The following is a 26,649-nucleotide window of genomic DNA, read 5'->3' as shown; positions in this document are numbered from 1 at the left end:
CTGCAGGTGTTTATGTTCTCCCTCCCAGGCAACAGAATGAATTTAACTGGACATGATGGCTTCCTTGATGTTTACAAGGTGCTAGGAACTGTTGTACTGCTTCTAGGACCCTGAGGACAGCAGTGAAACTGTCAGGGGTTGCTTCAGTTTCATCCCAATGCTTCTCAAGCAAATGTCTGAGCAGCAGTCGATGGTTAAGCATGAGTGAAAACAGGTGGAAAGAGAAACAAGTAACTTCTGAGATTTTTTGGGTTCTATTTTTTTCCTCAGAATTGGATGGGGATGTTGCTTCTGTAAAGGCTACATATGAGAAAGCAAAAGCGAAGAATATAGAGCTGCACGAGGTCTCTTTGAAATCTTTAGCAACTTTTCTGAAGAAAGTAGGAGAGCCTGTCCCTTTCACTGAACCCCCTGTGAGTATTTCCTAATTAAGAAATAGAGCTGCAGAGTTGTGTATGTTCAATATTAATAAAACAAATTGCATGGATAATTGCATAGGGACTAGGTCTCTGCAGAGACTCCTCAAAGGAGGTAATGTGTGAAGTCCTGGGTGTTGTGGGAGCTGTGGCAATCTTGCATTGGATTTGACGTGAGGAAATAAAACCTCTCAGGGCTTATGATATTTAAACTACCTTCTTCTTATCAGGCACTCATCTACAGGCGTACCTTTATCAAATCTCCTTGGGGCATTTTTCTAAGCAATTGGACTTGAAAAGGCTTGTAGAATGTGTGCTTCAGTAACAATTAATGGCTTCTAGTTTTCATTAGTGTTTTGTGTCTAGTATAAGTTGCTGTGCTAGTAGGATGGAATTTTAGAACTGTAGCAATTTTTTTTCTGTTGCAGCTTTGCTTCTAGCTGCCCTGCCAAGATACCTATGCAACTGTGCAAATATGTGTTACTTGAGGGTGACAAGCAGCATGATATTAAATCTGTGAAGACTGCAAATAGTTCTGTATCATTCCTTTGACTAATAGTCTACTAATACCATTTTTGCTAAGCAAATTTTGAAGACATTCTATTTTCCATTCTCTAAGCAAGCTTTTTATTACAATTTTCTCACCACTTTTTATATTCTAAAAAAATGTTCTGTAATTCTGTGAAGACTGGCTATATATTGTTTCTCTATATTGCTTCATGATAAATGTGATTTTTCTTTTCTAATTTGGAAAGAATTGGTTAAAATTTTGGCACAAAAGACTTGTTTTAGCCTTTCAATGGCTATGGTAGGTTTTTTTCTGCAGCTTTACATGGTTTATAATCTGAATTTTTATTTGGACTGTAAATTAAAAACCTAGAATGTCTGTTTCTTATATGTAGCTAGTGAAAATAAGAGTGTTTTTTTCCAAGTCACTGGGATGATTCATTTCCCTGTTCAATTTTTCTCTAATGTAGCTTGATCTTTAAAAGCGTTTCAATTTTTTTGACACAATTGGAGATTGAAGTTAAAAAGTATTTTCATTTTAAAAATGAAATTGATTATATTATTGCATTTAGTAATAGAAGCTTCATTATGCATTTCTGGCAAGGTTTTCCTTTTCCTTTTATTCATTCTCTCTGGTATTTCTCCTAATTATACAGACTTCAATACAGATGTAGTTTTGCATGACAGAGAATAATAGATTTTGTCAGGACGTAAGACTTTGTTCAGAATTAGTAACTTCTCAGTTGGAACAAGGTTGAACTTGTTTATTCCACTCTGTTTATAGGAGACTCTCAAGTTCTATGTGGAAAAATGGAGGAACAGAAGATCAGAAGCATCATGAACAGACAGTTTTATAATTTAGTTGTTTATGAAATTGTTTAAATACTACATTCAATAAAAACTTTAAAAAGCATGTTATGTGTAATTTTTAACTTAAATCTGTGATTAACATCACTTTCCGTAAGTGCAGTTGATAGAAACATTTATTAATAGACATGCTGTTAAATTTGCTAATGAAATATCAAGGTGCAGCCCTCTGAGATATTTCCATTTTGATGTATGATCTGCTGTAAACTGGAACTGGTTTGTTGCCCCTGTTGATCTGCCAGATAGATGTATATCAAGAAAGTTGCTAGAGGGGTACAGAACTGTAACTGATGGAGACTGTCTTATCCTTGTTCTTTGCCTGGTCACTGTACTTTGGGGTGAAAATATAAGGATGAAGAACATCTTCAGGATTCAGCTGTATCTACCCAGAAAATAAATGTATTTTTTAAGTTTTCTCTTAATTGTACTTTTTTGTGTTAAGCATCCTGATAGGGTGTTGGATATTATATGTAAAGACAAAATACTTTCACCTTTTACACTAGCCCTGTGTGTTGTAGTCGTATAGCATCTTCATTCTCATAACTGTTAGTCTAGTTAATTTTATGGATACGAGAACTCCATATCTGTGAAAACATGCCCTTTAAATAAAGCACCCCCTTTTCTTTGCAGGGGTAGCAATTTTTATTTGCTAGGAGACTGGTGGACATTCTTTATTTGAAGGAATGTGAGAGTACAGCTATGCTGAGATGATATTTTAGAGCCCAGAGTTTTGTGATCATGAAAAGAAGACATGTCTAAGTTACAAAGATTAAAGTAGAAAAGACATCCATTGTCTCTGTGTATAATGATGGAAACTCACAAATGTGCACATAGGTATTGCAGATGGAACGCGTTGCCTGCTGAGTACTTCAAACAGGTTTTAATGAAATGAAAGATTGTTTTTATGCATTTCAGCTTTGTTTATTAATCTTTACATTTTCAGCCATATCTTAACTTACATATCTTTAATAGGTTTTCCCACATAGGCAAAATTGTGGTAATTAAAAATACATGCATACGCTCAAGGTTTTGGCAAAATTTTGCAAGACGTGTATGGCCAAAGAAAGAAATTGGGACTTAATTTTTTTCAATTAAATTATTATATTAACAGATACACAGAAAAATCCTGCTGTACTTTAAAAATGAGGTTTCACTGATCAGGAGCGGGGAGAATGGTATATTTTGTTTCCAGGCTAGCTGGATGAATGCAAGCAGTGTCTGCTTCCTCAGTGGTGTGGTTTTGCAGTGACCTTCATGACTCCACAAGCATTGACCCGACAACATACGGCAGCTACGTGGCTCGAATCGTCTCGCACCCTTTGTTCCTGCCTTGTCAAGATAAGGCATTAACGTTTGAAATTTCATTCATAGCCTAATGCTTGTGTGCCCTATCTGAAAGCAAGCCTAGGCAGGACTCGGTTTATTTCATTTCACAAATGGAGATGGTTCTTTTTTCTAAAGCTGCATCTACATTACATGTGTTTCAATGTAATAGCAGCATAATTGAAGACTGTGTCAACTAGTTGGCAACCCTTTCTCTGGTGCCACAGCTCTTGTTTTTAGAGGTCATCTCGTGAATCTATCCATTTCGCAGCAGTAGTCATGTTCCTGTAAGTGAAGTCACGGCTGAGCATAACTCGAGGAAATGGGCAGAGATGCAGCTGGAACTGAGCTAGCACATGGATTAAGGAAGAGCGTATTACCTGAAGCAAACATCACATCATCACAGAGGAAGTTAACAGCAGATCTGTGGATCTTAACTCCCTTTTTGACAAGGAGGTGAAGTCTCATGAGGCTGTGGATCAGGTACTGCACCTATCAGTGGTCTGTGTTGTGATGCCAAGGGGTCATGTTTGCTGGCTGCTGCCCTCTGCGGCAGGACAGCAGCACACAGGGCCACAGCCTAGATGCAGGGCTGTGTTGCTGGTGCCCATGGTGGGGTCTGACCATGCAGGATTGGTGCCAGTTAATATCTTTCCATTTTTCTTCTGGTTTGCCTCTCAGCCAGAACCATGCCCTGTAATTGTTGCAGTTACTGAGATAATAAATACATTTGATAGCCTATAACTGAGGAGTGTAAGTGAAATTGTTTTCAGCTCCAAAATTGCCTTTTGACTGACCTCATGTAAAGTAGCGGGCTGAGCAAGCCAGCTCTGGAGCCCATTAAACATCAGCTGCAGGAACATGAGACCAAACGGAGCCAGGGTTTCATGGCAGCAGTGACAGGGAAACGAGCTAAAGGATATGCTGACCATTTGGGATCCCATTGGAATAGCCTGGACTTAGGGAGCTCAGCCCATGTCTGTGGCAGAGATGGGAAGAAGGGAGATTATGCAAAGGATGGCCTGCTGTTTGTGTGATAATACTTTTGATTTCCCGTTCCAGTAAATGTTTCATGTGCAGTTAAGGGATGATTGCACACAGAAGTGCAGTCTCTCCTGTCTTTAAAATGTGGGCCAATGAGGGATTTGTGCCACTCTGGGGCACAATCATCTCAGTCTGAAACAAGGTTATACTGGGAAGGTTTTGCAGAATCGGCATTTGTGCCGACTCTTCAAGAGCACGCTTGAAATGATAATATTTCTTGTGCATCGTTGTGCTGAGACTCGGCCATTTCAAGCATGAAGAAAAGTGCAGTTTAGAAGGTTGGCATTTCTTTACCAAATAAGTAGGCGGTTTCATTATTTCTTCTTCTTCAAAGAGAGAAACCTGTAAGATGACAAAATGCAGAATGGCAGCCTTGCGAACTTGTCACGGTGATTTACTGGTCCTGAGAGCAAACACACTCTGGCACACTGACCACAGCATGCGCCCCTTTAAAGCAGGATAGAATTATTTGCCACCAGCTAGTGGATAACTGGGATTGTGCAAGATCCAGACCAGGTCCAGTGTCTGTGAGATTGAAGCATGCCTTTCCAGAGGCCTCCGTGGGAAGCAGAGAGCCTGCTGACGTGCCATGACCTGACATGTTACTGCAGAAAGCAAATTGTGGGAGTGTGTATGTGTTTGCATAATCGTATGTCTTGATTGGGGTTGAGAGGACTGGGAAAAGCTTGCTGCCTGAATTGAGATTACTTAATTTCACTTCTGTGCCCTGCACCACATTATGGGCTTGCCTCTTCCCCCACTCCTCTTGAGGCAGGGGCAGGAGCAGGGGGCTTTTGGGCTTTTGAGATCAAGATGGGAGAAGTTTCCTCGTTAACTACCGATGTAGTCATTTGCAACATGATAATTGCATGCTATGGTTTTATCCTTATCTACTAAAGCAGTTCATTCAACTCACTGTCTCCTGAGACCCTCTTTATGGCAAGAATTGCAGCTCAGTAGGTTAGTAGCTGTCTTCACACTTTCTTAATATGTACCCACTGTTGAAAATGGAGTAGCTGAAGGGATTGTAACTCTGGCAGTGAGAGTCAGAGAGGTTTTATAGATTGAATGCCTGAGTCAGCAGGATTCCAGCTGCAGTTTACATGACAAGGGAGAATCATAACTGAAGGGAAGATCATGAGTGCACATACTGACAGAGGAATAGACTGGTAGTGTGTTCACCAGGGTACTACTGGATTTAGTGCTTTTCTCTGAACATGTGATGCTTTTGGACTCCCCAGGAACACAGCAGAGGAGAAGGTGACAGAAGTGATAGATATGACCAGGAGGTCTCACTGTTCAGTGTGAGAAATCTGTCAGTATCTAAAAGGAATGTCCAGTTTCCTGCACCAGTTTAGTTTTACTGTAAAGGTGAAAAAAGTAAGCATGTAAGAAAAAGCTGAGACTGTCATTGAATGTAGCCTTTTTTTTTTAGCAAATATTTCTCTGCATTTCTTAAAATTATTCTCATAATTTCTGTGTAAACTAACTGCCAAGAAGTATTTTCTTTCCAGAATGGCTGCAGCCTGTGGTGGTTTGCCAGTGCTTCTGTGAATCAGTAATCAGAGGAAACCCAATATCCTTCTAAGTTAGTCGCTCCAGCTGAGACTGTAATTGAATCTGAGGGCATCTTCCTGAGTGTGCAGATCCTGAGCTACAAGAGCAAAGTGCTGGGTTTTCCATTAGATATGGAAATAAGATATGAAAGTTTGAGGTTTAAGTTTTCTCTACTGTTTCCTGTAATTAAGAAAATGAGATAATAGAAACTGCCTGCTATAGACGGGGGTTCCACATTGATCTACTTTTAGATAAAACTATTAATGCAAGGTTTCTCTCTGATACTCAAACCTTTATATTGCAATTGGCTAATGCTTCACAATTCCTCATGTGATTGCTCTTGAACACTGGTAAAGCACTGGTATCTGTGGAATTGCTATTGTCTGGAGTGATTGCTACAAACCTCTTTGTAGCTCTGTGTTTCTCACAATTATTTCCCTCAGCTCTAAGTGCCAGTGAACTCAGGGCTTAGAAAGCAGCAAACCGCGGTGTCTGGCAGTGATGAGCCTTCACAACCAGCAGCAAATTTAATTCTTGGCTTTACAAGTAGTTGGCATCTGCTGTTCTTCATGTAATCCATGAGACGAGGGCAGATATGAAAAGTGAGTTTTGGGAGGGTTGTAGATCGTTGGAGATGAGTCTTGAGGGCAGGAGTGGAGGATGTACTTTCCAGATGGAAAGCTGTTTGGGCTGGAGGGAAAGCAGGGGACTGTGGACAGGACAGGGTTGTTCTGGCTAGCCTCTTCCGGGCTGTCAAAGGCAGCTCTGAAAGGCTGTTTTGTTGGGTGCTGGATTATTATTTATGGGAGCTGGGCTGGGAGGGGTGGTTGTCAAAATACTGGATCAGTGCAGAGGAACTCCGAAGGGATGGGAAGTACAGGGAAACTGGGAAGGATGGCAGTTGTAGGTCTCAACAGACAAAACCAGCAGCTTCAGTATGATGCCTTAGGCCTGGGATTTGGGAGTGATTGGGATTGGAAGTGAATGACCATGAGGGGAAGGAGCAGCCTGAAGCTTGTTGGCTGCCGTGGTCAATGACATACCGCCATGGACCTTTGCTTTTTGCATGGCTCCTGCTGACTCGTCTTCAGCTACTTCTCCTTGAGGTGTGCTGCTGTGGCAGCAGCAAGGGCTGCTAGGGGTGTGTAGGCTGCTGAGCCCAGCTCAGTGAAGGGGGAGGCCACAAAGGACTGATCAGAGCTGCTGAGTCAAGCTGGCCCTCATGCCTTTCCCCCACAGGGAGCTGAGATGGCACCGGCCCTGTAATCACAGCTGGGTGACTGAAGGGAGAGGAGCATCATCACAGGCCAGAAATTCCAAATGAAGTTTGTCCAGGAGCAGCCTCTTCAACTTCTCACTTCTCAAATCCAAAAGCAGCTGTAAGAGTAAGTGTGGTGTTGGTGTAATTCAGGGTGGTGCTGAACAGGAGTCTGGATACAGGACTCTGTGTAGCATTGGCGCCGTCACCATTTCTTTGCGTGTTCTGATACTGGAATTACAGCCCCAGGTGAGGTTGGAACTGAAGCAACTGTGTCCTGTTTCTGAGGCTGCTACTGAGCCATAATCTGAAAAACTTTCTGCCTACACCAAAAATAAATCATGTGATTGCCCTTGTTACTTGCAGAGTTCCCTGGGATTTCCCTCCATCGGTTTAGTTAGTAGATGGAACAGTTTGTGTGTGGGGTTAGCTAACTGTAAAGCTTGATCATCTCTAGCAATTGTCCAGTTCTAGGGCCCTCAGAACCCTTTTTAAGTAAAATTATGTTGCTTTTCGTTCTTTTCTTCTCTCTCCGACTTCCTTGTTTTTGCCCGGTTACAGTTTCCTGGAGCGCTGGCCAGGCGCTTCTGGGAGCCGCCGGAGAGAGAGAGAGAGGCAACAAACACCTTTGTGGGTTCGTTTGATATGGACAGAGCTGTTTAGAGAGCGCGAGCAAGACCGGAATAAAGAAACTCAAGAGACTGGACACTTGTTGTGCAGTCCAAAGTAGGTTGTATTTGCCCGATCGCCACACGTACAAGTGACCCCGATCAGGGGTCCAGACAAAGGTTTTATAGGGGAAAATAAGAGATAAGGTGAAACCAATAAAACAATGCCCAGTGTGAATACATTATAGGTAAAATCCAATGGGAATAACTCCAGGGGGAAGGATGAATACACGTAAAAATACAGAATAGAAACTCCAGCTTTAAGTTTAGGAAACAGGAACTCCCATCTCAAATTCACAAAGCCCTTTTGCTCCGTTTGCGTAGCTGCACACTGCAACAAAATTACACTGTAAAACTTAGAAATATGATAGAAAGCATATGCTCACTGTAAAATCCATTAGGAGCAATATATCTGTAGACTTTGCTTAAACAGGGTTTTTGTATTTCTTCATGATATTATTGACACAGCCTACATTTCAAACATTAATGTTCAGCAAGAAAGAGCACTGGTAATATCATGTACTGCACCTGGTTAACAGTTCAGCATTCCAGAGAGGAGGAAAAACACCCTGATGAAGTATGTGATAGCTGAAAATAGATATCTAGATAATGTGAAATTAATTATTTTATATACTCTAGTTTTCCATCTTTTTATATATGTGTATTTAATGCCAACCATATTTTTCATCCCCTATAGTACATATAAAATATTGTGCTCCAGTTGTGTTTGTGCCAAGGAATACAATTTCTGCATTTGAATGTCTTTCTCGCTGTCATCAATAACATTATGAATTTGTCTAAATTCAGCAAGTAAAAACAAGGTTGAAAACTATGTTTTATACCACTAGCTGCAGGGGGCATAAAATTACGGTAATTTGTGGCTTTACTATTGTCAGTCATGTTCAAGAGATTTTTTCCAGTGGAAATTTGTCACACGCCTGTCACTGAACATAGTACGGAGCTGAAAGGCGTTTTTCTAATACAGAGGCACTGAGCAATTCCCTGTGAAGTACATAAAGCTAAAAATACTCATTCACCTTTCTTTTGTCTTGCTTTCAGAAGAAACTAACCTGGAGCAAGTGTGTGGAAAGCGTTCGGCAGTGCTGAGCTCTGCTGTAACCAGACAAGTGCGCATTTCTTGGTAACAGCAATACTTGGCCAAAATGCTTTTTTACATGATTATTTGTGGGAGTCATGGGGGGAACTGGGGAAGCGGGTACAGTTTGTGGTGTGGGAGGCCAGAAGTGCTGTGTGCAGAATCACTGTTGGGCTGGTGGGACCGTACTGGCTTTCAGACTGCGCCCACCAGCCTGAAATGCCCCTGTGGTTCTGCAGGGGGTGGCAGCTCATGCTCCTGTTGCTAGGAACTACAAGCCAAAAAGTTTATTAAATGATTCTATCAAGGGGATGCTAAAAGAGCAAAGAAGTTGTTGGTGTTCTGCTTTGCTCAGCTGAGATCAGAGTCTCTTGTGCTGATGGCCACCACAGGCTTCACCTCCAACTTTCCCAACTGGAAATCCAGTGATTGCCCTGTGTAGCATAACATCCAGTACCTGGCAGCAGCTAGTAAGGGCACCACACATCTTGTTATTCAGAGTTTTCATTTTGTGTAGCACATTTTTCTGCTGCCTGGTTTGGAGCTCCCATTTTTTTGGGTTTATGCCTTTCCACGGTCAGATGAAGCACTACCATGAGATGATTGGCTATTTTTAACTGAGTCATAGAAGATTTGGGTGTTTTTTGAAAAATGATTATTAAGATAATACTAGTTCTTTTAGGGCAATCTTCACAGCATTGAATCGTGAGAAGGATGATGTTTACTTGTGTCAGGGAGGAGCTGCTGCAGTGCTGCTACATTGTTTGGTTTTCTTCCTTCAGATTTTCTCAGTGAAACATGAAGGTGTTCTATTTTAAGGAAGTTTCTGTTGTTTTCTAAACACTTTCCCCATCCTCCAGTAAGTGAAAGTGAGCAAACGTACTGTTTTGAAGGCTAATGATGTTACCTGTGACTTGATATAGTTGTATGTATATTGCAAGGCACTGGGACTTTATTGAAAATTACATCTTGTGTGCATTTAGGTTTGGATTACTTGTGAATGTTCATACATTTCCAATTCCTCTACATTTGCTTGAAAATTCAGGCTTATTTGCTTGAGTAAAAAAATAGAAGGTATTTTTGAGGCAAGTGGCATTGTTTGTTTACTCACCATGTAGTTCTGGCCAGTAATTTAACACTTAGGCCTCTAAACCCACTTGTTCAACATGAAAAACTACTGTGGGGCAGAAACAGGGCTGAGATGCAGTAGGAAATGTAGCAAAATCTGATCAGATGCTTAAAGAAGAGCAAAACATACAAAAGTGTTGTTGATGGGAGATGCTGGTTCTGAAGCCATGGTGTGAATGTTGAGGGTTTGAAGTTGCAGGATTTTTAGCACTGGAAGCCTTATAAGTATCTAATTGTGACCATGAAAGCAAAATAATGCCAGTAAAATTTGCAATTCAAAATAACCTTTAAGTTTGATTTAATGACAAAATAAATGTCAAAAACAGTCTTATATTAATTATATAAATTGGCAACAGCACTTCTACAAATTATGGATTTGAACTGTGTTTTAAATATGCTCTACAAAAAAAAAATAGAGCAATCATAGGCATTAGTAATGTGTGTATATACATATGTATGTAATCCATTCATGCAGATACTTCTACATACTAACATGAACACATATATATATATATGTGCTTTCTAAAGCTCAGCAGTTCTGAAAAGGGTTAAGCAGTTTTAAAATTACCTCAACCCACTGCTTAAACATTGTTGCCTTAATTAATAGCTGCTAACACATGAAGGGCTTGTCTTGGCTCTCAGAGTATATAAAAAAAAAAAAAAGGCAGCATGTCACAGAGTTCTGTGTACACTGTTTCTTGTCTACTGCCATTAAAATTAATCACTGTGGCTGTAACCTGAAAGTTTTGTTATTTCTGGTACAAGTGGACACACCAACACCTGCAATTTCTTACCCAAAGAATCTCCATGTCTGTGGTTTTCTGTGATTTTTTTTTTTAAAGGAATTCAATGGGTTTTTTTATTAAAAGGAATGGCTACTGATATTTGTTACTTAGCTAGCATTTCTGAAGAGATGGAGAGATTTTTGGAATGAACAAAAATGAAATGAGACTTTTGGCAACTACTTATTAATTTAGTCTACCTATAGTGAAAGCTAGTCCTCCCAAGGAGAAGTTAAAAATATTTTGGAGGACTAACACTACCTATGAGCCAGTATGCAGGGCAGTGTTTCTATAATCCATTTTCCAGTGCTAAAAGAGTTTGTCCTTTTGGCGTAGTGGAGAGACTGCATAAACTTGGAGTGGAAATTGGGGAAGAACTTCCCACCTCTTGCCATATTAAATACTAAACTAATAAAGGGAATTTTTAAATCTGTTTCTTAACAGATCAGTATCCATGTAACCAACCATGACTCTTGTGATTTTAAATTTGGTGAATTTTCCTTACAAATATCATTGTTTGTATTTGATAATCCCATTCCCAAGCTGGACACATCTGCGCACTGCAGCCCCACAGACTGGTGCAGCTGGGTTGAACACAGTTCAAACTGTAGTTGGACAAAACAGCCTGGAAACCCTTAACCAATTAAATGTGGTGTCAGTTCAAAACCAGTTTTGCACTGACTTGGTTCCCTGCAGGAGCAGGGATTGGGTCTTACAGATGAAGAGATCCCTTCTAAAGCTGACCAGGGAGGATATAGGGAGAGCAAAGACAGCAGTTGGTGAATCCTTGGGATGGTGGCACTATCGGTCTGGTGGGCAGTACTTTGCTGAGTGGCACATCTGCCTTACCACGTTGCTGAAGTCCCTAAGATTGTACTGGCCCTGTGGAGTGGGCAGTACAGTGAGTTTTGGGCAGTGCCTTCCTTGTGTTGTTTAGTCTCAGTGTTGAGATTGTTGTAGATTTCAGTAGCTCTGGCTATACTGATACAGGGAGTGCAGGCAGGAGGGCACAGTGAGCCGCTGCTGCTGATACAAGGATACAGTCTAAGGAAAAGGAATGGCTACTCTCAAACTTGGAAAGCAAAGTTGTGCTGAATTTCAGTTATGACTTTTAGCCTTGGCTGGAGCTCGTGGGAAGACTTCTACAGCCTCACCAACCATTTGCTTTTGCAGCAGCAGCTCTGCTGTGGAAGCATGCGCAGAGGCCAAGGCATGACCTTCACTGGCTGAGAGGAGCATCATTCCCCCAAACTTGCGTTATTTGCAAGTGCCAGCAGTGCAAGTGGGGTAGCTTGTGTGTCATCCACCCACTCGTGCCTGAGCTCTTCTCTGTACACAGCCCCACGGATGCTATTGTTAGGCATGAACGCTAATTGCTGGTATTTCAAAGCTCCTACCTTCTTATTGCTAAAGCCTGTAACAATAATCACAGCCTAGATTCCCCATCTCTTGGCATCAAGGAAACAAGATATGATCATAGGCAGTGTGCTAATGTAATTGTAGTATATAGAATATGAGCTTTTTCTGTGTAAACAGAGGCCTGGCCACATCCTATGATAGCTCTTCCCGCACTCCGCACGCGGGCTGTTCCTCGGCTCACCGCTCAAGTCCCCATTATGGATACATCCACCCTTGTCATAACACCACCTCTGAAACACTCACACCGTTTGGTCCTGCTGCATAATGGTGAGAGGGTGGAATATTAAATGGAAAAAGGCTGTTTAAGTAATGTCAGCAGCCTGACTAATTTCACAAAAGGAAGGAAATTCAAAGTTAAGGCTATGGTATATTCTTATCTAGATGCCTGAAGATTTCTGTGCATGACAATATGCCCCTAAAATTCAGAGCTGTCCCTTATGTCTTTAATTTCTCCCATTGTGTCGCTCCTTTTTTTTTTATTAAACATCAAAGTGAATTCACAACAGAGAGTCAGCCTAGAATTTAATCCTCTAAATACCTTGAAAATAGAGGTTTAGACTAGAAGTACCAATATATACCCTTAAAACTTCAGTGTAATATAAAAGAGATTCTAATCACAACAGATCATTACAAAGAAGAGTAAACCACTTTAAAAAAATTAAGTGTCTTAAATATAATAAAAAGGAATAATTAAGAATCAAACAGGAAGCTGCTATTCTGACAATTTAATGATGCTGAATTGGACTGAAAGAATTGGCTTTGCCACTAAAAGGCAGTGAAAATCTGATAATTTCAAAATGGCACTAAGATCAGATCAAGTGGGTTTTTTTGAAATCAAATGCAGTAGAAGGGGAAAGAAATGCTAGTATTCACCTTAGAATGTGCTTTGGATTCCTACTGCTGCTTGGGGCTGAAGATCTTATTTTATCAGACCTCCTTAACATCTATAGACCAGGGTCCTCCTGGGAAATTATTACCATGTGGAACCTGTGAAAAGTAACATGGCAGTCCTAACTGCCAAATAGAATAATAAAACACAGTTGTTCTTTTGTTTCTATTTCTTAAAACAAACAAACAAACAAAAACAAAACAAAACAAAAAAAACCCAAAAAAACAAAACAGAACAACCAAAACCAACCAAACCTCACAATTTGCATAACAGTATCTGGGACATTACAGTTGATTGCGCTAGGAGTTTTCCACTGTGTGTCATGTGCAAATGAAAGTCAAGCAGACAATCTGCTTTGGTTTTCTATATGTAGGAACAGAGATATGCATCTAAACATTTAAAAGCAAGCAAGCTAATCTTAAAAAATGTTCACAGCAAGTGTACACATAATTTGCACATGCACTTACCATGACTCTGTGAATTACAGCCATTTATTTACTAGTACTCATTTTCTGAGCATAACTAAGTGCACTATGACAAGCATTAATAGGTTGCATAGTTAGATTTTTAATTACTCAGGGGCAGGTTGGTGTTTTGTATCTGAGAACCTTAGGAAGCAAACTTGGCAAATTGCTATGATGTGTATTGCAACGGAGAAAGATGTCATTAATAACAATCAGTTGGTATGCATTTATATTGTAAAAATAAATCCAAGAAGAGATAATTTTATTTGTTACAAGGTCTCATCCATACAGTGAGCAAATACCTGTTTTGGGCATCATCAGCATATTATTAGAACACAAAGGCAAAGCTTTAAAACACAGAAATAAAGCTTTAAAACACATAAGCAATTAGAATACAGAGTAGTTAACAATTGTGTTTTCCATTCTTGCATGTTCTCCTGAAGCACTTGTGAAATCTCTTATGTTAAATGTCATACATGCCACAGAAAGTGTTTTGATCTTGTTCTCTTGTAGCCCTCTGAATTAAGTAAGTGATCATCATATGTTCAAACATTACGGACTAAAACATCAGCTATTATTACAGAGTGCCATGGGTCCTTTTATATCGGTGGCCCATAGCTCAGACAATTTCCAGAAGTGCAGGGCTCGCAAGCGCCTTTTCCCTCGTTCAAATCTTACGCGAAGCAAAACCCAAAGTGAACCCAAAGCCCACCCCCGACCCCAGTCCCAGGCTGCAGCCGCGGTCCGTGGCAGGCTCCCGCCCGGCTCCCGACTCCTGGGGTTCTGCTGCCATCCTGTGGCAGCCGCGCTGCCGGCGCTGCCCGCCGCTCCCCGCCTCCTGGGCGGCTGCCGGGGCTCCCGCAACGGGAGCCTTCTTCCCTGCCTTCCTGCAAGGGGGGCCGTCACCTGCTGTCTCTGCTGCCCTTACCAGTCTTGGGTTGACTTCTGCTTGATGAAGCGCAGAGATAAATAGTATAAAAGCAGGAAGCTGCAAATGATGCCAGTGAGGACAAGGTAACTCACATAGAGAGGGTGGGAGTCCAGGTCCAGAGCCTGAGTGACCTGTAGTGATCAATAACACAAAATTAGGTAAAGGCACATTTTCGTGCTGGATCTGTGAAATGCGTTTTATGCGTAAGCTTCCCTGGCCGCTGCTACCTTCTCCTGTTTTCCAGCTTGGGTGTATCTTCCAGGGTGGTTTGATAGAGGGCTGCAGCTACACTATTCCTGTTTCAGAAGAACACAGTTCAGCTTCTAAATAATTCAGGCAAAGTGCATAGTTGGGGCTGGTGTAGGAAAGAGTTGCCCTTTATTATTTTGTTTTTACTCTTCAACTAAAAGAACGGCATAGAAGGAGTGACTGCTGTAGGGCCATCTTCAGGAACAAATTTACAACCAAGTGTAACCCATCTTCATGTGTTGATTTGTGATGCTGAATTTGAGGCCTACACCATCTACTTAAATATGACAGGCATATAAATTGCATTCCAATTTCTTATCAATGTGTGCAACAGATTTTATTACTGACTTACAAGTTTTCCTGGTATTTGATAAGTAATGTTTCGATCAGTCATTTCATATGTGGTGTCAGTGAACTGAACTTGCATCATTCCTTGAAAATTCCATCTGAGAAAAGAGATTTTTGAAACCCAAAAAGGAACTGAAAAAGAAAATGACAGAAATTGATTCACACACACAAAACTTGAGACCTAGAATACTGCTGTGCTGCTGCCAAATACAGCAGGTTTGTCTCACTTCTTGACAGCCGGAGGCTGTAAACATGTGACAGTTTATTATTGGACAAAATGGCAGATATACTTTACATAGTTACATGGAGATGGGAAATCAGGAGTTAGCTAATATCCATATCCATCAAACTCCCCCTGTCAACGAAGTCTTCTGGAGCTCCATCTTCCTCTTTTGAATACAATTCTTTTTACTGAAGAATTTAGCAACTACATAAGAAGCTAGCCTTTCACTCGTGCTTTTTTGACTAAACTTCTTGTTGCCTCGTTTTCAGATGGAGAAACTGATGCAAAACGGGTGACCTGACTGCACTGTCACCATCCAAGAAGATAATTACAAAGGTAAGAATAAAGCTGAGTTTTCCTGCACAGGACACACTGTCACTGATGAAAGCCATTGATGTTTCAGTTTGGAGGGAGGTGGGAGCTTTGTCTTACATGTCCAGAGGCTGTTGAGGCTTATCACAAAGCCACCACTCAGATAGAATGATGTGAAGAGGACATTGCCAAGGAAGGCCGAGAGCTGTAACGTCGGCAGGAGAGCTGCCACCCAAAGTGCCATGGCACGGGCACTGTAAACAGCCAACCACAGTAACAGGAAGTTCAGCAGGAAATGTTTTGGCTCAGGAATGAGGTTTGCCAGCCAGTAGATGGGAATCCCATAAATTACAACAAACATGCAGTGTTCTGGGAGCTCCCCCAGAATCTGTTTGGGAAGATGAAAAAGAAAATTAAAAAAAAAAAAGAGAGAGAAAAAGGTGAATGGTAATTACAAAAATACATAAGATGTGCCTTAATGTACTTGTGGACTGTTTATAAAAGCTATAGGAAATACTTCCTTAGAATGTAATAATCTCCATGTTAGGGCTTGCCAGTGACATGCAAAACCAAACCACAACAGAAACAAATCCTTGCTAGTTTTTCTTCCAGCTGTGACAATGCCTAAAATGAATTGTTACAGATTGTTTGGTTAAGAGTTTTGGGAGAGTCTAAGAACACAATAAATACACTTTTGCTGTGAACTGGTGTGCTTGATAACAGTACTGACTCATGGCAACTGAATGTTTTGTCCCAATTTAGTTGAAACCAGTGTGAGGTCAAATTTGAGACAAATGTGGTTGTTGGTCCCTTCACCACCTTATCCCAAAGGCAATCCAGGTAGCAACTTGATTAATTGTAAAACAAAAGCATAACTGGGATTTTCTCAAATATCTGAAGAGGTATATAGAGAGTATTAATTCTTCTAAAGAGAGTTGCTACTATCCTCTAATACTAAGGTTGTAACAAATTGCATCGATTTCTCTGTGAATAATGTGCAATCTTTGTGACACAATGCAGAGAATTTTTTTTCTCTGGCAACCACTAATAAGCATTTAAAATCTTGTGCAGAAATGGAAACCTAAATTACAGATGCCATGGCAGGCAGAACTCGTCTAACATCACAAAAGAGGGATTATTCAAAACCCTTGTGAAAAAGAGAATGTAGTTTTTAAAAAGTTCTAAATTTAATTTAGAAAATAAAATAGAAACTCTGGCTCTTTGTGCACGTAATACATTTTTTAGCTCAGACCAACACAGGCCCAAACTGGAAATATCACAGCATTTTTTCATTTCTGTTTTACCTCTGCTTTAGCATTTGATACAAATGTTTTGTTTTGCAGATCAAGATATGTAAGCAAACTTTCAGAGATGCTGCAGTGAATTAAATACGCAGGTATGTAAAATTGTCTAAACCTGGAAATCTGAGTCTGAGATTTCTCACTTTTTTGGCCAAAGAACCCAGTGAAAAGTTCTTCTTTGCCTTTTCTGGTGTGGAATCTCAGCCATGACTTATGGCAAAATTCTAAACTAGTGTGAGGCCTAATCTAATAATACTAAGGAAGTGATAGTGATAGCCTTAGCTGGCAGACACAAAAGAACAAAGTCTAATATGAATGTGATTATTTATACAAGGCATTGGTTTGCTTGTGTTTTTTAATGTTCAAGACAGCCGTTTGTATTTCCTGGCAACAAAACCAATTACCTTAGCAAAGAAGTATGGGCTAACAGAATACATTCCACCTTCCAAGTCATGATAAAGCATTGCTCTTTCTGAATGACCTGCAGGGTAGGAACAAATACACTGGGTTGTATTAATAAGTTTATTTTTTTTCATAGATTTAAGAATTTTTAAAATTTTGATTCCTTATAGCATTTACAAGAAGTCTGACACTTACATTTGGCAATAACATCCAAAATTATTGTGAATGGGATAAGGGCACCTATCATGTACAGCAGTGCTGTTGTGTCACGAATAGAGAGTCCATTTTTTTCATGGCCATAGTACAAAAATCCAATTAGTAATGACATAAGAAGGGCTTCAAATCCATGGATTAATAATGTTGAGAGATCTCTGAAGTCATTGGAGACCTGACGACTAGGAAAACAGCAATATTGACCGTAAGATATAATACAATAATATTACTAATGCCAGTTATATTCAGACACATAGCCCCATTGTTCAAACCTGTTCTTGGAACTTGCTGGCTTTGGCAAGGACAGGAGTTGGGCTCCCTGTTTCTGTAAAGGATTTCACCTAATCAAACCTATGAAGCACCTGTAGTCACCACGTATTTCAGGTCTAAAATGCTGAAAGCCTGAAGGAAGACAATTGGTATGGGATGTTCTGTGCCTCTTTCTGATGATTTTAAATACAAATGGGCATGATACATAACAAGATTACCTTAATAATATAGTGAACTGCTTTAAGGCTCCTGGTAATTGATCATTTAAATGGTGAGGCATATTGATAACCTCTTCTGAATTTCTGCCCAAAAGAAAAAGAGAAAAAAAACTGGATTAGCACAAGGTGTAGTTATTATTCCAGATCTTCTCTATGACCCTCTTTTCTTTACCTCTGCTTGATGACTGTGGTTTCAGTGTTGTCTCCTTCAGTAGCTTTCCATAAGAAATCATCAAAATGTTTGACCTTTTCTACAAACAAGTTGGCAAGAGTATTTGCTCTTTTTTGGCTTTCCATCTCCTTTTCTGCAGTCTGTTTATCAATACTGGTCAAGTCAACTGCAAGACATTACTTGATTTGAGTCCATGTGCTATAGAATAAATAACTTTATGATGTGTTTAGAATCAGGGATTTAATTGGGAGCAAATAGTCCAACCTGTGTACATTCATTAACTTACCACAGTTAAAACTATCAGTTACTTTAGGTAATTAGAGATGAACAGATTGTTAATGTGTATGTTTCTTACCTAGTCACTTAATGAATCACTGAGAGATTACATAATTGCTTATTATCGTATTATAAACTACAATTTCAGATTTTTATAAATTTCATAGCACCTTGAGAGTAGTGCTGAGAAAAAATAGTTTGAATTTCCTTCCTGTCATGTAGGCATTTACAGTCTTTTATGTGACTTTCACTTAAATCACGTTTTTTCTTCATGTGCAAAATTATAGTTACTGTCTTAGCTGTATCTTACAGAGGTGCCATAAACTTTACCCCATACTGAGAAAGTCCAAAAGGAATATTATCTAAGGGCAACACAGTCATACCAATAATAGTTGACTTAGCTTTCTTTTTTATCTAAACTTATAGTAGTATTTTCCCATGCTGACCTTTGGTGTGAATTGACAATATCTGATGTTTTACAGATGCTTTCTGAGAGAAGTATCACTGCACATTTCCTGACTCCTTGCACTGGGCTGATCATGTTCAGTCACTCTTCAGAGGAGTACATCAGAAAGTCTTTTCCTTCCCTTCTGCTCTGGTCACCAGTTTCTCTGTCAGACACACAGCCAGCATCTGAGTGTTTCCTTCAGGTGCTCCCTCTTGCTGTGGATGCTCTGCCGTCCTGTCCTAGTTCCACCTTCCTGCTGCCCATATTTCCTTTCTTTTCCTGTGGGTATTGACTTGGTGTGTACCATTCAATGATCTTCCTCCTGCCTGTTTGCCCTCCCCACCTCCACGTCACACGGTGCTGTCTCTGTAACCACAGGCTGTAGCTACAGGTTTCCCCAGGCCTCCTCTCGTTCTCCATTCCCATACAGGGGTGCTGCAAGCCTTCCCCAAGGCTGTTCTTGGCTGAGGACTGCTCTGAACCCTGATGGTGACAAAGGTCTTTTTGTGCGGCTTGACACCAAGGTTAACTTCTGTTTATCTCTGCACAGCTGGCACTGCCTGCCACACAGGCACAGCTGAAGAGATTACTCCAGAACATTATGGTTGTCTGTACCAGGTTTTCTGGCCAACTTGAGTGCAAAGACCTAAGGGCTGGAATTGAACCAGCCTCTGTTAAGAGATTTCTGCCATTAGATTAACAGGCTCAGATTCCCTTTCCACGTTGCAAAACCCAGAAAATTAATGAATTTGAAACCACATAAACTTTCTTTGAGGAGTAAAAGGATTGTTGATTTGGATTGGGATTTTCTCCCTTCCATTGTGCTCTGTAGGGCAGCACTCTTTTTTTCCCAATACTTGTTCCAGTTTTGTCTCAGACTAGGAGCTAGCTTCTGGGAAACAAACTTCTGCATTTTCTTAATTGAGAAATCAGAGAACTGTCCAGAGAAAACAGTTGATCAGTTTATCTGTGTCTTTCCCAGAGAAGTTTCAACCAGCTAAAACATGGGGATAAGTATACTAAACATGTCAACAAGTTACTGCATCTGGCACTGTTAGAAGGAGTGTTTTTAAAATTTTGTCTGTACCTCTTGTTTTTGTTACATTTCCTGTACTGACAAATAAGGATCCTATTAAAAAGTGAACTTGCTGCAGTATTGATTTGAGTTAGTTACAAGGAATTTCTGAGACAGTCATGGGCAATAAAAATCAACATTACCTAGACATTTAGGAAAGCAAATGATTTCCAGTAACCCTTTTTTTATGACAGTGCTTGATACTGACCATAGAAATCTGCAGGATTGCTGTACCTTGGGCAGGGATAGCCTAGTTCTGTGAAATACTGGACCATGTCTTTAGCTGTTCCACAGTAGGCAGTGAGTCCAGAAGTCATCAGAAGAACCAAATCAAACAGTTGGAAGATATCTGACCGGGGCTGATGAAGTGAAAGAAGAACCAATCTGTTTCCTCTGGCCAGTCTGGATAATGTTATCACAAGGTTATGTGCAGTAAAACTGTCCAGTCCAGATGTAGGTTCATCAAGTATGAGTATTCCTGCCAAAGACAAGTAAGTTTAGCTGTGGAAAGCAGCATGTTTGATTTGCAAAATGTGTTCTAAGTGAAACGGTGCTAGTGCATGAAGTTTCACTCATTATTTTTAAATTTAAAGATTTTTTTTTTTTTTTAACTTCAGTACATCTATTCCTGAGCATCACTTCTTACAAAAGCAAAAACCTGCTTTCCCCATAACTACAGAAGTATAACTTTATACAAGCAAAAAGTTTTCAAATCCATTCCCTAAGGAAAAAGCTGATGGGGAATCTTGTTCAAGACGCTCAGTCAAGGTTAGTAGTGCTTTTGATAAATATATAAGATCAGAGAGGGGATTCAATCCAGCAAACCCAGCTATGGATTTAGCCTCACGTTTTGCTTCTGCTGAAGACAATAGAAGTTTCTATTTCACCTGCAACATGAAGCCATGTCAGTGAGTTGCACAAGACTGCAATTACTGACTATACAGCAAAGAAAATGACCTTTCCTGTTACTATTGCACATGTAAATGGGGGCTGTGTCAGAGGAAAGGAAAACAATCTCCATGTTAAAATAAGCCAAAGTGGCATGTGGTCGGATAAAACCCAAACCTTCTACTGATATGCACAAACCAGAGCACTGCTGTGAAAGCAACTTCAGGCAACTTTGAGTAATCTTTGTGGTGGTGGTTTTAGAGAGTGGTGGGTGAAGGCTCCTGGGGGCTCTGCCTTGGTCTGTCTCCACTTTTCCACTGGCAAAGATGACTGAAGCAAAAGTGTGTCAGCTGCTGAAACACTCTGTTTACAGAATTATTCCTGTAATAATTACAGTGTTATCTGTGATCACTGATTGCAATTGAAGCAAATGGACCAGCAGCAGTCACTAACTGTGCTGTGGAGAGGCAGCCTCTGATAGGCCTGTTAAGTGTCCCGAGTATGAACTCCTCCAGCTGCCCTAGGGGCAACTGAGTGTGTGGCTCTTCCCTGAAAGCTTCCATCTTCATGCAGTGCTCCATTACGACCAAGTGATGTGGGGTGTGCCCCAGGAAGGTGTGAGTTGTGCTCACCCGGGTTCCAGAGCAGCTGTACGCCGATGCTCACCCTGCGCCTCTCTCCCCCGGAGACACCCCGCAGGTACTCGTTCCCCACCCTGGTGTTGGCGCATTGCCGCAGGCGGAGCTCTGCGATCACGTCCTCCACCTGCAGGGTGACAGGCGTCAAGCAAGAGTTCATTTGCACATTCGTGCATAGATAAAACTGAAAATATGATTAATATGGTTAAAATTCATCTGGGTATTTCTGTGCTAGAGACACTTGAAAACAAATCTTGATTTTAGAGGTAACATTAAAAAATACTCAGCGATCAAAAATTTAGTTTGTCTTTCAGCCTCTCTAATGCTTTCTCTAGATTGTCATTTTTTATAAGCTTTGGAACAATTGCTGATTTCTGTCTTGAAAGATGAAAGAGGTTTATAATTCATAATCTACATAAAAAAATGCCAGATTAGCTGTTCTGACTCCAAACACACAGGATCTCTTGGATAATTCCTGTCAGACACATTTTTGACAACTTTATTTTTTCCCAACAGCTTAATTACCCTTTTTTTCCTTTGCGAGTCTGAAAAAAACTTTGGAAGGCGCAGTTTGGCAACGAACAATAGTGTTTCTCTGACAGTCAGGTGGGGGAGCAGTCGGTCATCCTGCCTCACGTGTGCTATGCATTTCCTAACAAGCTGGGGAGTGCTGGGTTTGTTGTTGATCATTACTTGACCAGACTCGATTTTGCCTCCGTGGTCCCGGCAGGTTATCACGTCAAGCAAGGATGTCTTTCCACCAGCTAGAAAAATAAAAATTGAAAATTAATTTCCAAGGGATGGTTTTGAAAAGTGATCTTATAACAGACAGAGATGTTAAGGAAAAAAAATTCTTTGCCAATTCTTCGCCAACCCCTCCTTTCCCAAAGTCATAGAGACGGGATGATCTTCAAAGAAAATACTTACTGTAGGCTCCTGTTCAGGAAATCTCTCCCCTCTGGAATGGAGTATGTGGTTTGAACCCTTATAATTTCTCACCAGAACTGGGTAGTTGGGTTTTGAGGACGGCTACATGAACACAAGATGTGTCTCTTACCTCTTTGGTAACTCTCTTTCACTTGTGAAACACGGATCAAAGATGGTCCCGCCCTGGCTGCAGGGCTGGCACCCAAATGCTCAGCAAGAGCTTTCTTTGTGGAGGGATTTGTGAATTCAGAAACAGCAGCTGGATCAGCCGAATGACTAAGGCATTGAATGATTATACACACAATAAGAACATTAATCACGATTGAAATAAAAATTATTATTACTTGAATTAGACAAAAAGTAATTTAAATAATTAAGAAAAGCTGGTTCATACCCAGAGGTAAGAAAAGTAAAACAATGAAAATGAAACCTGATCTGGAGTCAAACAGCAAATGAATTTTTCCTTTTTGTTGTATGATTCTGTATGTAAACACACAGAACTCTCTTATGATTAGATGTCATTTATTTCTAGTCTCCCTGTTGAAAGATTAACTCCACACTTGCTTCTTAATACATACATCTTAAAAAAGAAACCCATCCATCTGTAAACCATGTATTGCTCTGTTTAAGAGTGACATATTGATTGCCATTGACAATGTGAAACCCATCAGCAGTTTAATCCATTTTACTAAGGCATCTGATGAAATAGATGATAAACAGCTTTTGAAAATAGTTTGACTAGTTTGCTGAAAGGGGTTTGTGCTCAGTGTATATTGCCTTACAAAGGTGCTATATCTATAACTCTGTATGTTATTTCATCACAAAGCTTTTCCTTTTATTGTCAGGAGAATCTCTAAGGTAAGCTTCACTTACATTAATAATATGTGCTAAGGAAAAATTCCCATGGCAATAGGAAAGAAAACTCTCATTTTTTAGGAATAAAGTTAAAACTTCTTTGGCAAATATGCCTTGCCTTTGAGAAAGAGCATTTTCACTGAGTCACTGAGCTAACCTGATGTAAGACTCTAGTGGAGAAACAGCATGGGGGTTTTTACCTCCCAAGTATGGCATTTTTTACTTCAGTTTAAAGGTCCTGTGTCTACTTCTTGTCCCCCTTGACCAGTACCACCAGAAAATGGAAGAAAAAAAACCAAAGCCCAGTGTAATAAAGCAGTAACAGCAGACAGAAGAGGAACTCTCTTTTCTTCTCTTTAAGTTTCTATTACTAAATGCAAATGCAATATTTTATCCTGTAAGAATTGTCTCAGTCCAAATGGAATTCCTGCTTATGGTTATGCAAGTTGGCACTGATCTTTCTTATGGAGTTTGGCCTCATCTGTTTGCTATCTGAGTATGGTCTGCAACTGGCCTGTTTTGAATCTGAGCCATGAAAGTGATTCATGTCCAGCAGATCTGGGGCTGCCAGGCCACACTTGTAACAATACCTAACTACACCTCAGGAAACAGAATGCAAATGTGTGCAGGGCATAACAAAATCGGGTTTGAAAATAAATTTTAATTCCCCCCCCCCAACAGTATTTTCTTTATTTCCTTGTTCATCATGTCACTTAAAGAATGTAAGAATGTATTTTTTCTCAACTAGCTTTCTTCTAGTTTTTTCTCAACTAGATTTTGACATCATAAAGACTGCAGAGTGTTGCTCTTGTGTTCATTTTATCTGAGAGCTGGTCATATAATGAAATGTGGTTGCTCTTACCAGTGGTTCCTATAATTGCAAGCATCTGACCACTTCGCACTTTGAGATTCAGATTTTGGATTACTGTCACATGGGAATGGGGATCCGATTTCCAGGTCCAGGGCATTTTCATCTGAGCAAGGTTCTCATACCAGGGAATCTGGGATGCTGTGTTAACCTAACAAAGAAGGAAACAAGTCCCTTCAATTCAAGCAGTAAACTATTTAACAACAAATACCTTCAAAGTTACAATGTTAGAAGCAAAGCATATATTAAAATATTATTGTTCATCTTCAGAATACATAGAAGGAAGTTTTTTGCAGCCACCTGTGCTTTCATGCCTTGCTTCTTCTTTTAATCACTAAAACTCTCTCTGTCCTTTGTTACTTCAGTAATTTATTACTGTTGTAAATTTAAAATGTTTCAAACTTTAAATATAATTAGAAATTCAAGGAAACTGAAAATTGTGAAATCTTATTCAGATGCCATAGTGAGGAGGACATGAAATATTTCACTGGTTCATTGAAATCCTCTTTGTTAGTCATCTTCCCTTTATCCCCTTCCACATACTTGTTCTTGTCAGCAAGGGCTCCTTTCATCCTTAGCTGAATAGAAAGTCCCTCTGCTCCAGCCCCCAGTTTTGCTTAAGACTGAAACAAAGCAGGGCCTAGAAACAGATCTCTTTCCTGTCTTATCCCTTAACTTTACTGGATATATTTACAATACAGGGGTTAGTCTGCTGTCAATATTGCAGCCAAGAGTGTGATTCTGCGCACAGATTGACTGTGCAACAGTTGTGTGACCTTTTCCAACTTTATTTGGCTTTTTAAATGGTCTGGGTATAGAAACAGGCATTGCTGGATATGCTTCCTGCTGAAGGGAGGTGTATAAATGACAATTTTTACCTGGTAGTTGAGTTCCTTGACCTCCAGAACATTTGATTTTCCACTGTATGTGAAATAAAGACTGTTATCTTCTTCAGAGTGAAAAACAGTATCCTGGGTCTTGGTCTGGAAAAGTTGTTAGATGGATTACAACAGTTAATTACAATAACTAAAGTGCTGCTAAATTCTGAGTTCAGAAAAGATGAAGCACAAAGGGAAATATATTTATGGGATGTAACAGTATTATTGATGAGTAACTGTAGTGCAAAAGTCTGAAGAGTTGAAATGATTTATCAGTTATCTGTCAGTGTGAAATGTACTTTGTTCTAGTGGCATGTGTGAGGGCCAAACATGCTGTGCTGTGCTTTTCTAGCTGCTTTCAGATTAAAAGGGAAAACTTTGAAAATGGAGATAAATGTCATGTCACTACAAAGAGATTAGACTTTTTTTGAAGAAAAATGATGTACTGCTTCAGCAGTATTAGTCTACTGAATCAAAATGGTACATAATGTAATTGCTGCATTTTGGCAGCTAAAAATGAAGGTTCACTAGAAGCATGTCCATTATTGAATTCCACATGGACTTGTATCCTTGGAGGCTTTATGAACAAATAAAGCACAGCCACTAGTGCAGTCTCTTCTCTTTTGTTTTTTAAATTCACCATTTATCAGCTGGAACTTAATGTTCTGCTATATCAGTTAAATAACAAGAGTCTACTTGGCCCTTTTGCATACAGCTGCAATTATGAAGTCCTTGTTTTGGGTTTAGCTCTGTGTGCATGCCTGCAGTTTTCCTTCCAGCCAGCCATATCTCTCCCACAGCTCTGTGCTTTTCCTACGTGTCAGACTCATACCCTAGCCAAAGCAAAGCTACCTGTTCCCTGTGTACCAGACCCTATCCATGCCTGTGGTATCTTTGGCAGAGGGTGACCATGATCTTTGCGTGCACCTCCTGCCCTCACAGCAAACAAGGCTGATTATTTTTTTTCGGTCTAGATATACAGCAGAAAGCAACATCACACCAAGCAGCCTGAAAAGCCACAGGAAAGCCTTCTGAATTACCCCTGCTGCCAAAGCACTCTGAGCCCTTCCTTATGCTGAACCTAATTTTTAAAAACAGGTGCTCCCCAGCAAATGTGGGGATCCATACCGAAGGCTATCCTGGGAAAACCAGTCCACGATATGCTCAGGGGTTTTCTCCCCTATCCACACATTTGGAGACCCTCTCTCAGCTCCACCATGGTGGCAGCTGAGCAGGGCTTGCATGGCAGCAGCCTCTTGCCCAGTGTGCTCCGGTGGGGGACGTGGATGCTTTCTGCTCTCCATTTCAGAGCGGGAGGAGCTCGGGACCCACTGACCAGCCCGCCGGGCAGGATGGCTGCCTGCCTCTCCCAGCTCCGGGCCGGCGCTGCAGCTGCGGGACAGGGATAGCTGCTGAGCCCCTCGGGCCCCTCCCCACTCCCCGCGGCTCCCACTCACAGCCGGCCCTCGCACATCACCTGCCTCCAGCTGGCATCGTCCAGAGAGACATTTTCAGTAGTTTCCTTCATGGTGGTGGTGGTGGTGGAAGATCTGCCTCCCTGTAGTGGTTTGACTGTCGTCTCTGTTGAAAGTTGTGGAAATCCTTCTCTTGGTTGGGAACGCAGTCCTTTCCAGGCACCCTCACCGCAGCACCATTTCTCCTGGCGCGCTGCGTCTCTGCAGCTGGCATGACCCCGTGGACAGGGAAATACTCGCCTCCTCTGGGACACTAATAGCTCA

General features: G+C 40.7%; 2 protein-coding genes across 4 annotated transcripts in view; one reads left to right on the top strand and one right to left on the bottom strand.

The window, feature by feature from the left end:
* Positions 1-2,205, top strand: part of LRPPRC (leucine rich pentatricopeptide repeat containing) — an 85,675-nt gene extending 83,470 nt beyond the window's left edge. The window contains exons 37-38 of the mRNA XM_053973208.1: positions 271-413; positions 1,708-2,205. Of these exons, the coding sequence (XP_053829183.1) occupies positions 271-413; positions 1,708-1,764 (200 nt within the window). The 3' untranslated portion in view covers positions 1,765-2,205. The remainder of the gene's footprint in view (positions 1-270; positions 414-1,707) is intronic.
* An 11,458-nt stretch (positions 2,206-13,663) lies between these two features.
* On the bottom strand, positions 13,664-26,644 carry ABCG8 (ATP binding cassette subfamily G member 8). Of its 3 annotated transcripts, XM_053973209.1 has the most exons (14): positions 26,388-26,449; positions 24,911-25,015; positions 24,027-24,183; positions 21,908-22,146; positions 21,377-21,509; positions 20,065-20,334; positions 18,058-18,223; positions 17,886-17,969; positions 17,380-17,579; positions 17,187-17,263; positions 15,602-15,869; positions 14,951-15,078; positions 14,442-14,480; positions 13,664-14,363 (listed from the first exon to the last, which is right to left on the bottom strand). In XM_053973209.1, the coding sequence occupies exons 1-14, from the start codon at positions 26,436-26,438 to the stop codon at positions 14,343-14,345; spliced, it is 1,938 nt and encodes a 645-aa protein (XP_053829184.1). In that variant the 5' UTR covers positions 26,439-26,449; the 3' UTR covers positions 13,664-14,342. The 3 variants fall into 3 exon arrangements, with proteins under 3 accessions (XP_053829184.1, XP_053829187.1, XP_053829185.1); XM_053973212.1 differs by having other exon boundaries at positions 13,664-14,480; positions 26,388-26,644; XM_053973210.1 differs by lacking the exon at positions 18,058-18,223 and having other exon boundaries at positions 13,664-14,480; positions 20,091-20,334.
* Between the last annotated feature and the right edge of the window lie 5 nt (positions 26,645-26,649).

This window comes from Vidua macroura, chromosome 3 (assembly GCF_024509145.1).
Source record: "Vidua macroura isolate BioBank_ID:100142 chromosome 3, ASM2450914v1, whole genome shotgun sequence".
In the NCBI taxonomy this organism is placed as follows: domain Eukaryota; kingdom Metazoa; phylum Chordata; class Aves; order Passeriformes; family Viduidae; genus Vidua; species Vidua macroura.
This window is presented reverse-complemented; position numbering and strand designations above follow the sequence as displayed.

What these genes read in the sequence shown, in the direction of transcription:
- ABCG8 (XM_053973212.1), bottom strand. Translation starts at nt 26,438, where the DNA reads ATGAAGGAAACTACTGAAAATGTCTCTCTGGACGATGCCAGCTGGAGG. An exon ending in GCCCATACTTCTTTGCTAAG is followed by an intron (nt 15,870 to 17,186) that starts GTAATTGGTTTT and finishes CTTCCCAAACAG; the next exon opens with ATTCTGGGGGAGCTCCCAGA. An exon ending in ATCAAATACCAGGAAAACTT is followed by an intron (nt 14,481 to 14,950) that starts GTAAGTCAGTAA and finishes TGATCACTACAG; the next exon opens with GTCACTCAGGCTCTGGACCT.